At 36.5% G+C, this 15,136-nt stretch overlaps 1 protein-coding gene across 6 annotated transcripts in view; it reads right to left on the reverse strand.

Moving 5' to 3' along the window:
* Positions 1-644: 644 nt before the first annotated feature.
* The window catches only part of LOC139938063 (uncharacterized), a 65,574-nt gene continuing 51,082 nt past the window's right edge, over positions 645-15,136 (reverse strand). For all 6 annotated transcript variants that reach the window (XM_071933429.1, XM_071933430.1, XM_071933428.1 and 3 more), the window contains 4 exons: positions 14,510-14,669; positions 13,540-13,607; positions 12,162-12,335; positions 645-8,052 (listed from right to left, as the gene is read on the reverse strand). In XM_071933429.1, coding sequence (XP_071789530.1) covers positions 7,979-8,052; positions 12,162-12,335; positions 13,540-13,607; positions 14,510-14,669 — 476 coding nt within the window. In that variant the 3' untranslated portion in view covers positions 645-7,978. The remainder of the gene's footprint in view (positions 8,053-12,161; positions 12,336-13,539; positions 13,608-14,509; positions 14,670-15,136) is intronic.

Here is a 15,136-nt window from a genome sequence, read left to right on the forward strand (position 1 = left end):
CTAGGCGAAGCCCACATCGCTCGTACCACCGTCGCTCGGACAGGGTCTGTTCCTTCGCGAACATTGGCTGCAGTATACAGAAAAACCAAACACACAAGATATTATTATATCCGTACTAACAAAACAAACTTTATTCAGTATTCAATAATAATAATAATAATAATAATAACAGTAATAATAATAATAATAATAATAATAATAATAATAATAATAATAATAATAATAATAATAATAATAATAATAATAATAATAATAATAATAATAATAATAATAATAATAATAATAATAATAATAATAATAATAATAATAATAATAATAATAATAATAATAATAATAATAATAATAATAATAATAATAATAATAATAATAATAATAATAATAATAATAATAATAATAATAATAATAATAATAATAATAATAATAATAATAATAATAATAATAATAATAATAATAATAATAATAATAATAATAATAATAATAATAATAATAATAATAATAATAATAATAATAATAATAATAATAATAATAATAATAATAATAATAATAATAATAATAATAATAATAATAATAATAATAATAATAATACTAATAATACTAATAATACTAATAATAATAATAATAATAATGAAAACTTATCCATCAAAGTGCTCTCGGGCACTAAAATCGAACAATAACATTAAAATTATGTACAATAACCAAAATTAAAATGTACATGTAAGCCTAATTTGAGAAGAAATCTAGAACATGTGGTATAGAAATACCGTGCAATACAAATGCAATATTCAAGAAAACATCAAATGTAACAAAAATAACAAAATCAAATCATTTACTCAAATGCCTGTTTGAAAAAATGTGTATTAAGTTTTGGGTGAGAATGTCTATGTACCTTTTTCTAACACAAAACACAATGTCCACAGGTTTACATTAAACTTACACAATTTGAAGATAATGATAGTAGAAGGCTTCTCTTAAAATATTACTTACTGAGGTGCTGTAGTTTTTTTAAATTAGTGCAACAGTGTCACAAAAATCATTTTCGTCTCAGTTTTAGCATGTAAAAACATTTTAACCAGTTATGGAAATGTCACTGAGACGTAAATTGTTCTGTGACTTGTTTTACTCATTTCTCAAACACAGCACCTCAGTTAGTAGTATTTGAATGGAAGCTTTCAAACCGTGTTAATGTTTAATGTAAACCAGTGGACATTTTGAAAAAATATCTGAATCCTTTAAAGAAACAGATAAGTTTTTTAGTGCAGGCAATTTGTTTCATAGACGTGGGGAAGCATGAGAAAGATTGGTCTCCCCATGAATGATTGGATGTGGGCTCGTTAAGGAAGCTAGAATTGCAAGACCGGAGTTTGTGCCACACAAACTCCAGTCTTACAATATGGGTTGGATCATCAATATATGCAGGGGCATTGTTGGTGAGCAATTTATACACAAGAAACTGAAATTTATACATAATACATATAATACATGTACTTCGGCTTACCAGTAACCAGTGTAATTCTTTTAAAATTGGCGTTATATGACAGGACTTTTTAGTTAAGGTAATTACACGAGCAGCATTGGTCTGAATACGGTGAAGACGTTCAATTTGAGTACAAGGAAGACCATAATAGAAGCGAATTACACATATCCAGTCTGGAAACTACGACAGGGTGGTCAACCATCTAAATGCACACAGGTGCTCCGGTGCATTTTGTGTTAAATATTTCCATACTTTGCCTATATTAGGAATGTAATACATTTATGTCGTACATGTAAAACGTGCAATACGAGAAGTATGGGAAATGAGTGACACGGAAGAGTCGAATATCACACCAAGATTACGAGCTTTTGTAACAGCGTTAAAGGCAGTGGACACTATTGGTAATTACTCAAAATAATTATTAGCATAAAACCTTACTTGGTAACGAGTAATGGGGAGCATTTGATGGTATGAAACATTGTGAGAAACGGCTCCCTCTGAAGTGCCATAGTTTTCGAGAAAGCAGTAATTTTCAACGAATTTGATTTTGAGACCTCAGATTTAGAGTTTGAGGTCTCAAAATCAACCATCTACATGTAAATGCACACAACTTCGTGTGACAAGGGTGTTTTTTTTCTTTCATTATTATCTCGCAACTTCAACGACCGATTGGTCTCAAATTTTCACAGGTTGGTAATTTTATGCATATGTTGAGATACACAAAGTGAGAAGACTGGTCTTTGACAATTACCAAAAGTGTCCACTGTCTTTAACTTCCGAGTCACCAATATTAATATGGGGAATAGTAACTTTAGAGAGTTGTTGCCTCGAATCAAAAATTCTGTTTTGTGATCTTTAAATCATCCTGCATCCAAACACGAATTTCACAAACGCATGTTTCAATACGACTAATGCTCTCATCAGCAGAAGTTTGGGATGGTTTAAAAGAGAAATATAACCGAGTGTCATCAGCATATACATCAGCTTGTTAAGTAGAGACCCCACTCATACAAAAAACAAAGCAAAGAACAACACAACAATATGAAAACACTATTACAACTAAAATATTGGCAAAGCTAAGTATGTATAAAGTAAACTCGAGGATGGAATAAAGTTCTGCTTATAAATATTTGCTGATTAAAGGCTGTTGGTAATTACTCAAAATAATTATTGGCATAAAACCTTTCTTGGTGACAAGTAATGGGGAGAGGTTGATGGTATAAAACATTGTGAGACACGGCTCCCTCTGAAGTGCCATAGTTTTCGAGAAAGAAGTAATTTTCCACGAATTTGATTTCGAGACCTCAGATTTAGAACTTGAGGACTTGAAATCAACCATCTAAACGCACACAACTTCGTGTGACGGGTGTTTTTTCTTTCATTATTATCTCGCAAGTTCGATGACCGATTGAGCTCAAATTTTCACAGGTTTGTTTTTTATGCTTATGTTGAGATACACCAACTGTGAAGGCTAGTCTTTGACAATTACCAAAAGTGTCTACAGCCTTTAATGGAGTTTTTTAGTTTCCGTCTGAATAAGAATAAACTCTGTTTATTTTTTTCAGAGGTATCCAAGGAATTCCATAGCTTAGGCCCTTCACGTTTGACACTTTATTGAGTTAGTTTGGTACGAACATATGGATGATGACAAATCAGTCACTGCATAATAAAGTGATAGTGAATATCTAGACTTTTGCTGAACATTGAACATACATGTATAGGGCCGTAACTACGAAAGCCGTTTAACCCATTAGATGCGTATAAATTAGTAGTCACTGTATAAACCTCCCGTCTAACTTCAAACAGGTACTACAAAGCTTGCTTTTAGTTAGCCGCGTTTAAATGACCATTAGAGTTAAACATGTGTTTATGAAACAAACAATAGCAATTCTTAAACATGGTACGGGGGTTGTTTAGTGAGTATTCTGATCCATTTAGAAGCCAGATATGTACACAGAAAGGTGGACAGGATGGATGGGCTCCAAATCTTCTTAATTGCACAAGAGGAGGATGACGAACAAGAAAATCGTCATGGTCGCCAACACCAGCGTCCACCAAAAGTTTTTAGGGACAAGGTGAATCCTTTATAAGAGTATGAAGAAGAGCACCTTGTTAATGGCTTTTCCTGATGGTTTAAACAAACAAACAAACAAACAAACAACTTTGTAGTTTAATCAGGAATTAAATTGACGATCTTGGCCAGCTGGGTATTTTTAATTTTTTATGTCGATTTTTATTTTATTTTTTCCTTTTGGTAACGAACGATTTTCGATTTGCAGTTATTTCCTTGACCCACCAATCCACAATTTCGAACAAAATCTAATTTGTTTCACACTGACTATTTGTAGTCCTTTGCAGATCGGTTTTTACGGTCAGAAAACGAGATGGACATTTCTGAAGTGATAGCTTTCCAGGCGTCACCTTTTTTCTGGTTTGCTTTGGTGTCACATCGTTTGTCACCAATAATGGAAATGAAGTCCCTCATGATCTCAATGAGAGCCATCCTTTCGTCAGCAGTGAAGTTGTCACTGCGTTGCTGAAGATTTCTCCATACTGATGCCTATCATATAGTCATGTTGTTGCGCAATCCTTTATCTACATTACAATGTATTTAACAATAGGTTTAGACTGTCCTATCCTCGTGTAACTAGCTAGTTACACAAGGATAACTAAGCAACTATTTAAGATATTTCATAAGACTTGTTTAATTCAGGTGTTTAGGAAGACGCGTGTAACTTGGATTTATCCACGTCTATATACTACACTAGTATAATAAAGATAAACGCCTTTCGTAGTTACAGCCCCTAGTGTTATGATAGTTTTGCATTATGAAGCAGATGCATGAGGTCCCAAGCTGTAAACGATAAATAATATCGACGCCTATAAGTGTTTTGTGTACATGTATGTGAAATAAAGGATTGCTGTGAGCCCAGTTATCAGTATGATAATTCCATAGAGATAATTCTAAGTGCCCTTTTTTGAAAGGTAAGAACTTGACTAATTTTACCTTTTCCACATTTACCCCATGCCAATATGCCATAACAAGGTAAGGTAAAACTAAAGCATTGTAAAGAGTAAATAAGATATTATAGGGAAGCAAGTTTTAAGTTTGTTGAAATGTTTTTAATTTGCTTATTCCCAGAGAGAGATTGATCAACAGGCCTATACAATCCTAACAAAGTTACACTAGTGTTTTCTGTGTTTTTTTATACTGAAGAACATAAATCTAGCTTTCTAAATGTTAAGAGACGACCTATTGGCTTTTAATTAGGCCACTCATTGACATTTTTAAAGCCATTGGGCACTTACGGAACAGAATTTTCTTATCTTTTTCACAGATTTCGAATAACTTACAGGGTTTACAGAAGGTAATGGTGAAAGACTTCTTTTAAAATATTATTCAATGAAATGCTTTACTTTTTGAGAAAACATTAAAACAATATCAATTCTCGATATCGAGAATTGTGGATTTATTTTAAACAGATGTCATGACATGGTGAAACGTGTGGAACCAAGGGTGGGTTTTCCAGTTATTTTCTCCCAACTCCGATGACCAATTGAGCCTAAATTTTCACAGGTTTGTTTTTTGATATATAAGTTGTGATACACGAAGTGTGGGCCCTGGACAATACTGTTTACCGAAAGTGTCCAATGGCTTTAAGCTGTGTGTTCACCGTTAGAAAAAGTACATCAGGGTTAGGATAAGTATAAAAGAAGTTGCTGTCATCAGCAAAAAGAATAAATTGAATCATATCTGAGGGTTTATGAAAATCAAGAATAATTGTGTAACAATATTATCAGTAGAGCTGGCCTTAGTTCACTGATATATTTGTAAATTTTGAGGTGCACATAATTTGATCTTGTATGTGGCACAGTAATTGTTACAATTTAGTACACTGATACAAAGTAATTAAATATTGTACATATTGCAGAGTGGTGGTGGGCAAGGTTATCTTTTCAATATGTAACCATTAGGAATACAATGTGTTGTTTGATTCTATGGACTTACAAACAGCTATATTGCAGAGTAGATGGGGCTCGACTCATTTTACACCATGAGAGGGATATTATTATTTATCTTCAAGCACACTTGAATCATCATTTCTGATTGGTTGAACCATCCATGGCAACAACAGTGTGATATTATACCATACCATATTGGGCTGTTCAAACTCTGTATATTTTGCCATGTCAAGTTTTCTTGAAGAAAACATTATCATCTCACCACTCCCATGTGTGGGTCACTGACCATTGTAGTGCTTCTGTGTCCCACATACCTTTGACCTTGTGGTTTGTGGGACACAAGCGCAATTTTCCAAGTTCTATAATATAATCCCAAGATCGATTGAAATAAAAAATAAATATACATGTACGCACTTCTGCATTGCTGAGTTGAAAGGTATGCAGATGTGCGGTATTTCCCATCAGCACACACAACCAAACAAAATTATCCACCGGCAAACTTGCACAAACATATTTTTGGTTTGTTTTTAGTTTGCACAGACAGCAATGTAAAAACAACATGACATACATGTCAATACAGGGTTCATTTATGCAGAATATAGGCCTATAGGACATAGGATTGGAACAAATTAAACACTGCTCTTGTCTTAATGCGTTTGCTGGAGAACAAAGTGTTTCAACTCATACATATTCATGACCAAAAGTTGAACTCTCACTGGTCCATTCATCATCACATGCCAGGAGCTACTTTTGCTATATAACAAGCGTGCAGGTGTGTATTCACGCACCTGTTAAATGCACATGACAAGTAGACTATTAGCTATTAGCACCAGGGCCCTACTTGTAATGCGTATTACCATGTGCATGACCAGGCAGCCCAGGTGATAGCTACTTGTCATGCCCTTTACGATTGTGCTGTTGTACACATGCACATTGGTATAGCAACATCAAACACACACAAATAAACTTATCGTGGTGCATTTTACAGTCGTCATTTCACCTTGCTCCAAATAATATTGTTCCGGTATAGTCGATATTAGCTCCCCTTGGTATTGAAAGTTGACAAACTTGTTCCCGAGGCGACCTAATATTTGAGAGTCTCTAATCCGTTGGTTGTACAAGTTTTGACATAATACATGTAAGTTCTCTGGGTAGGCCCCTCTTCTGGTCACTCAAAGTTCCTTGGGGGAATAGACGTACACTAGTCACCTCATTGCCAGTCAAAATGTGTAAACTATTCACCCTCAAACCACGCTATATTTGTGTATTTCTATAGCTCATACATATTCATGATCGAGAGTCAAGTTATTACTTGTCCATTCATCATCACTTGCCAGGCGCTAATTTTGATATTTACCAAGCGCGCACGCGAGTAATCACGCACATGGTTTATGCGCATGACAAGTAGAATAGCGCTCGGGGAGCGACCGGGAAGCGCCCGGGCTACTTGTTAGTTCTGGGCGAATAGTGAAATTTTGTTATTCGGATACCGCTGGCCAACTATCCGAAATTAACCGGATATTCGAATAGTTTTTTCGCCACTAGAGGGCGCTATTTAAAAAAAAAATTAAAAAATATTAAAAAAATTTTTTTTTGCCGCTAGAGGGCGCTGTTCGTTTGTGAATGAGATCTTATGGGCGGATTGAAATTAGTTTTAGACAGTGTCACTCGGTTCATTCATAAAAATGACCGGATCTAATTTAAAGATGGCGATTTGCTTTTTCTTTTGATCGTGATTGACTCTGCGTGAAGGAAAACTTTTGTAATCTTTGAACAAATTACGTCAGAAATGTCATTGTTTTAACTCTTCACGGAGGTGAGCATAGTTAAATACTTAATATATGCTGTTTTATGCTGTCTCAATAGAAGTTTCATAAGGATTCAGACAAAACATTCATATCAGTTGTCGCCCGACGTCCGCGGATATTCGGATATTAAAGAATATCCGGTTACTCGGTTGTAATTACAGAATTATCCGGTTTGTAAATAGGTATTCGCGCCCTATGCGGATATCCGGTTAAGAAAAAAAAGGCATTCGCGGTTACGGATAGGAAAACCTATTCGCCATTAACCGGATATTCGAATAATTCGCCCAGGCCTACTACTTGTCATGCGCACTAACCATGTGCGACCATTCACCCCGGAGCTATTCTACTTGTCATGCACTTTACGATCGTGGTACTGTTGTACACACGCACGAACATCACAAGAACAAACTTATCATGTTTCATTTTATTTCACAGTCGTCATTTTCCCTTGCTCTAAACAACTGAATATGTATGTATGAAGTATAGTTAAATAAATATAACATGGTATAATTTCGGGTGACTAGTCGATATGAGCTCCCCTCAGTATTGGAAGTTGGCAAACTAGTTGCCTCGGCTTCGCATCAGGAACTAGTTTGTCAACTTCCAATACCTCGGGAGCTTATATCGACTAGTCACCCTCAAACCATGTTATATTTGTATATTATTCTATGAACTGACACACAACTTATTGCAGCTAGAAATACAGAGGTGGAATACAAATAATGAATTCATGCTATTGCTGACTCCCCTGTACATCAGCATCTTCAGTGTGAATGTTGGTCTCTACATTTCTCGCAGTGGTGTTGCCTGAAGATAAAAAAGTAAATACAAAATGCTTTCAAACCAAGATAAAAATTGAATACATTTTAAATTTACATCGGGGATAAAGATTACTAATGTATGTTAGCAATGGGTAAATACCAAAATTAATATTCTTTATCCCCGATGCAAATTATCTTTATATCATTGCGGTACCCGCTGCCAAAACATACGTAGGATTCAAATTGCCTCTTGTAAGACACTGCTCTAGAATTGCGAGGGTCGTGGGTTTGAATCCCACCTGAGTAATATATGCCTGTGATATTTTTTTCACAGGACTCGGGGAAAGTACTGAGTATACAGTGCTTACATATGTACACTGATGTGGGTAAAAACCAAAATTAAGATAAAAACTACCAAGTTTAGTTTAGGAGAAACGGTAAACAGAATGACAAACAACTGAAGAGAATCGGTGATAGGAAGGTGGATGAAAAGGTAAAAATGTCAAAACCAGGGGTCCAATTTCACATAGGAGCTTAATCTTCACTTAATATTGTAAGTGAATCCATAAAGGCTGTCTTATTTTACATCTACATGTATGCTCCTTATAACTTTCAAGTTATAAGGAGCCATATATGATCCAGGAAATGTAACATATGAATGAACAAAATCTAATCAGAATTGATCAACATGAGAAAACCCCATAAAATCCATAGATTTAAAGGCTTTTTCCGACTCTGTTAAAAAACACATATCGCTGAAAAGGGGCATTTGGAAAATTTGTCACTAAAACTTCCAGTTTGAACCAGGAATACATGGATACAGAAAAACCATGTCAAAATTGTCTTTACAATGGCTACACATATTGCCTAAAAGGGGCATTTGGAAGTTTGTCACTAAAGCTTCCAGTTTTAACCAGGGATACATGGTCAAATTGGATTGTATCTGTGCAAGTTTTGTTCAGTTCTGATACATGTACATTTTGGATAATGTCATCCATTGTGTAGTTTAAGGAGTTTGATTAATGTAATTGGACACCTGATGGTGTCATAAAGATGTCATTCCCCGATGAGTCTCAAGGCTCAGTTTACTTTGGTTTTTGAGTTACAGACAAGAGTTGCAGGGCAAAAGATCTAGGAAAAAAAATTCAAAAACCATTAACAAAAACATAGGCACGAACACCTAATGATCAATCAAACACGCTCAAAATACTATCTTATCACACAGAGACGCTGCTTCTACATGTGTACTACTACGATGGAAAAGTGGCCGAGAAAAAAAATGTAAAATATATAACTTGACCTCAGACCACCAGTAATTTGAAAACTTTTTACATGTAGAATTTACACTTATTTAAAGCCATTGGACACTTTCGGTAAACAGTATTGTCCAAAAGCCCACACTTCGTGTATCACAACTGATATAAAAACCTTTGAAAATTTAGGCTCAATCGGTCATCGGAGTCGAGAGAAAATAACGGGGAAAACCGACACTTGTTTACGTACGTTTCACCGTGTCATGACATGTGTTTAAAAATAATTCCGTAATTCTCGACAACGAGAATAGATAATTGTTTTCTCGAAAAGTAAAGCATTTCATGGAATAATATTTCAAAAGAAGTCTTTCACCATTACCTTCTGTAAACCCTGTAAGTTATTTGTAAATCTGTGAACTTTATTTTTTTTCTGTGCCGAAAGTGTATAATGGCTTTAGAGACAACAAACATTCTTATAAACATTTCTAGAGTTTCTTTTGTTCACAAATGAAATTCATCGGTGCGATAGCAAATTTGATGGGTCATGTGAAATGAATCAGGTCCCAAGCATTGCTCACTGCTCATGCATGCACAAACTGTTAAGCAGTTACACATCATCTTCCGGTGGATGGTCTTTTGTTTATTCAAGGTAAAAATTGCTCTCCTCAGTTTTCATGCTATGACCAAGAAGATTCTGACCAAGAAAGGCTTGAATTAAGCTTTTCCAATGACATTTTCCGATCCTTGGAGTCAGGACGCTGAGAAGTCGCATAAAAACACAAATGGTGCATCAAGAAAGCGATTTGTGGTTACCTTAACTCAATTACATTACACTAAACAGGACACTTACAAAGCACCAGTGATAACTAAATAATTGAACTAAAAGTTAAACTACAGTGCGATCTCACATAATTGAGGGACGTCAGAAACGCGATGTGTGTGATCGGGTATGAATGTTTGTTATGAAATTGCATACAACCTTTGGGATAGAAAACTGGCACCCAAAACAATGGTTGTTGGCTTTCCGTTCTCGTGTGAAAAGGGCTAAAGTCCACTATGCCATGCTATAATCTCAGAATTACCACCAATGACGAATATAATGGTGGTAGCTAATTGATCTCTCACTCTTTTTGTTCGTCCAACAAAAGAAAAGAAGATAGATTTTGAGCCTGAATTCCACTGCCCTGTCCCTCTTTGTTTGGGGGCAAAGGAAAGTATCAGACAGTGAGCAACATGCACTGTGCCTAGGCTGTGTTTACACTATAACACAGTGAGCAACATGCACTGTGCCTAGGCTGTGTTTACACTATAACACAGTGAGCAACATGCACTGTGCCTAGGCTGTGTTTACACTATAACACAGTGAGCAACATGCACTGTGCCTAGGATGTGTTTACACTATAACACAGTGAGCAACATGCACTGTGCCTAGGCTGTGTTTACACTATAACACAGTGAGCAACATGCACTGTGCCTAGGCTGTGTTTACACTATAACACAGTGAGCAACATGCACTGTGCCTAGGCTGTGTTTACACTATAACACAGTGAGCAACATGCACTGTGCCTAGGCTGTGTTTACACTATAACACAGTGAGCAACATGCACTGTGCCTAGGATGTGTTTACACTATACCACAGTGAGCAACATGCACTGTGCCTAGGCTGTGTTTACACTTTAACACAGTGAGCAACATGCACTGTGCCTAGGCTGTGTTTACACTATAACACAGTGAGCAACATGCACTGTGCCTAGGCTGTGTTTACACTATAACACAGTGAGCAACATGCACTGTGCCTAGGCTGTGTTTACACTATAACACAGTGAGCAACATGCACTGTGCCTAGGCTGTGTTTACACTATAACACAGTGAGCAACATGCACTGTGCCTAGGCTGTGTTTACACTATAACACAGTGAGCAACATGCACTGTGCCTAGGCTGTGTTTACACTATAACACAGTGAGCAACATGCACTGTGCCTAGGCTGTGTTTACACTATAACACAGTGAGCAACATGCACTGTGCCTAGGCTGTGTTTACACTATAACACAGTGAGCAACATGCACTGTGCCTAGGCTGTGTTTACACTATACCACAGTGAGCAACATGCACTGTGCCTAGGCTGTGTTTACACTATTACACAGTGAGCAACATGCACTGTGCCTAGGCTGTGTTTACACTATAACACAGTGAGCAACATGCACTGTGCCTAGGATGTGTTTACACTATAACACAGTGAGCAACATGCACTGTGCCTAGGCTGTGTTTACACTTTAACACAGTGAGCAACATGCACTGTGCCTAGGCTGTGTTTACACTATAACACAGTGAGCAACATGCACTGTGCCTAGGCTGTGTTTACACTATAGCACAGTGAGCAACATGCACTGTGCCTAGGCTGTGTTTACACTATAACACAGTGAGCAACATGCACTGTGCCTAGGCTGTGTTTACACTATAGCACAGTGAGCAACATGCACTGTGCCTAGGCTGTGTTTACACTTTAACACAGTGAGCAACATGCACTGTGCCTAGGCTGTGTTTACACTATAGCACAGTGAGCAACATGCACTGTGCCTAGGCTGTGTTTACACTATAACACAGTGAGCAACATGCACTGTGCCTAGGCTGTGTTTACACTATAACACAGTGAGCAACATGCACTGTGCCTACGCTGTGTTTACACTATAACACAGTGAGCAACATGCACTGTGCCTAGGATGTGTTTACACCTGTGCCTCGGGCATCCCTCAATGTTTTATTAAAACGTGTTTGTCACCATTTCAATTGCATATCCACAAAAGTTTTGCTTTTAAACACAAGTCACTCGGCGATAACTGGTTAACCATTTCAAGTTCATTCAAACATGACTAACATGTAAGTGCACAAATGAATACTGACCTGCAGAAGGGTTGGGAGCTTTCTTACGTGTCATCACCAATGTTCTCTGATTTGATTCCTCATCCTGGCTGTCCCTTTCATCACCTGCATCCACTTTCTCTCCAGTGCAGCCATGGCTGGACCCTGCTAATGGCAATTTAATGGCTGAAGGGTGGGTTTCTGAGCCTCGACAATCTAAACAAATATAATAACATAAATTTTCAAGTTCAACTAGACACGTGTTTGTAGCGTAACAAATACTGTGGGTTTTGGTTGTTGGTTGGAACAAAACAAAAAAAATTAAGAAAAGATAATAGTGGAGTCATTATCTTGACTTACCAGTAATTCAAATGCGTAAAAAGCCTGTACAAGATGGTACAAAGATTATAGTTTTATGACGTGGTTCAGGAAACATGATTTTTTTTAAATCTAGAGCTTTATGTTTCCTGAAGCAACGGGTAATTTGCTACGTGAACTGAAAGTTTTAGGATTGAAGAAAGATTGACAGTTGAAGTAAGTTTAAATGCCTTCATATTTAATTGTAGGTTTCATAGTTTATTTGAGAAATCTGTAGATGGATACATCTCCCAGGAGGACTCTCCAATCTTATGTTTTTTTATGGTACGCTTAATTCATTCCTTCAAGGTACACTTAATTCATTCCATCAAGGTACGCTTAATTCATTCCTTCAAGGTACGCTTAATTCATTCCATCAAGGTACGCTTAATTCATTCTTTCAAGGTACGCTTAATTCATTCCATCAAGGTACGCTTAATTCATTCCATCAAGGTACGCTTAATTCATTCCATCAAGGTACGCTTAATTCATTCCATCAAGGTACGCTTAATTCATTCCATCAAGGTATGCTTAATTCATTCCATCAAGGTACGCTTAATTCATTCCATCAAGGTACGCTTAATTCATTCCATCAAAGTACGCTTAATTCATTCCATCAAGGTACGCTTAATTCATTCCATCAAGGTATGCTTAATTCATTCCATCAAGGTACGCTTAATTCATTCCTTCAAGGTACGCTTAATTCATTCCATCAAGGTACGCTTAATTCATTCCATCAAGGTATGCTTAATTCATTCTATCAAGGTACGCTTAATTCATTCCATCAAGGTACGCTTAATTCATTCCATCAAAGTACGCTTAATTCATTCCATCAAGGTACGCTTAATTCATTCCATCAAGGTACGCTTAATTCATTCCATCGTGCTTGTTTCACGATACATATGGGTGTTTTTTAATCGGTAATACAACCAACAAAGGAATAAAACACTAAATCGAGCTGCCGCTCGATATAAATTGAAGTACAAGCTTTCATTTGATATATTGCCTGTGTCTTCTCAAAATGTACATGCAATCAAAGTTAAAGCAGACTAAGTATACAAACCTGAGTCTGAAGCTTGGTAGTCTGCACTTAGCTCTTCTTGACTGGTTCTTAATTGCAGGGCAAGAGCACTACAGAAAAACAACAAGCAAAGGTTCGGATGGTGCATATTTATGGGGCAAAAACTTTAACTGTGACAACAAAAAATGAAAAGTCAGTCGGAGCAATTACCTGTGAACTAAATATTAATGCGTGACTATTGAATAATTTCATCATTGATCTTCAGTGTGATGATGGGGATACAATTTGCTTATGAATACACTTAAGCTATATTTCTCAAGACATTAATAAATGAAGATGCACGATTTTACAGTATGAAAATTGTATATTTGGTTTGCGGTTATGCATTGGTATATCTTCAACATGTTATTTGAGAATTTGTTTTGCTATAGTGATGCAGATAAGATTTAAGGACTGTCCTGCTTATTAACAGTCTCCTGACGATGACTATAGCAGGCTACAATGTATTGTCAAAATATTGAGACCAATTAAACAACTCACTCAGCGGCAGTAAAATTATTAACGAGAAATTCCCTTGATCTATTAAGTGGAATACTTCCGGCCAATTCCCTACCTTCCGCCCGGCTAGTAGTTAATTAATAAGCAGCAGCCGATTTCACGAAACTTTACGAAACTGCGTAAGTCCACTTGCACAACGTTTATTGCATAAGTTGCGCCATAAACGGTGCACAAGTGGACTTACGCAGTTGTGTAAAGTTTTGTGAAATCGGCTGAAGGATAGTAGTCTCCCGATTTCCGAAATCTACTCCGCAGTGGTAAAATAAATAGCAAGACAAGTTCTCGAAGAACAAAATCTACACAGCGAAGTAAATGGTGTAACTCCACACTGAGTATAGGCCTACATACATTGTAGATCACTCACCATGCAATGCCTCAAAACCCACAGTATAAGAATCCTCGGAAGGAATGGTTATGAAGCAAACTTAAATATCAATTGTAAATTATGACTTACTCAATTCTTGCAGTAAGTCTACATGTAGCTGAGTTGGATAGCACTGGTATTGCAGCTGCTGCTGTACCTTCTCTATCACTGAGTGGTGTATAATAACCTTCTAACTGACCATCATGACAATGCTGATCAGGAGATGGACTCTTACTGCTATTACATGTAGCTGTAATGGATACACATATACAAACATACATACCTCAACAGGGATACAAACAACCAGGCAATCAAACATCATTCATGACCTACTATTTGGGGACTTGACTCGAGTATATTATTCAGACATCCCCTCAAGGAATTTAGATTCGTCTCTGTAAGTTAAGTTATATGATGTAAACTGTTTACAAGAAGTAAGTTTATTTTGTATTATTTATTACCCTCTTGTATTATGCTGCATATCAATAGAATGCTCAAGTGTTCTTCTTTAAAATAAATACCAAATGTGCAACGATGACATGTTGCTGGACTTGGCCACAATAATGAGAATGAGACAAAGTCACAAATCAAATGTGCCAAATTAGCAAAGTCCATGGATGCAATGCAGGGCTGTCATAGCGGGCTTTTGATCTGCCATTCGTGCCAGATTGCATGCAACGGATTTCTAATTGTCTGGACAAACACATCTTTCAGATA

The sequence above is a fragment of the Asterias amurensis genome, chromosome 6 (genome assembly GCF_032118995.1).
Source record: "Asterias amurensis chromosome 6, ASM3211899v1".
Classification (NCBI taxonomy): Eukaryota; Metazoa; Echinodermata; class Asteroidea; order Forcipulatida; family Asteriidae; genus Asterias; species Asterias amurensis.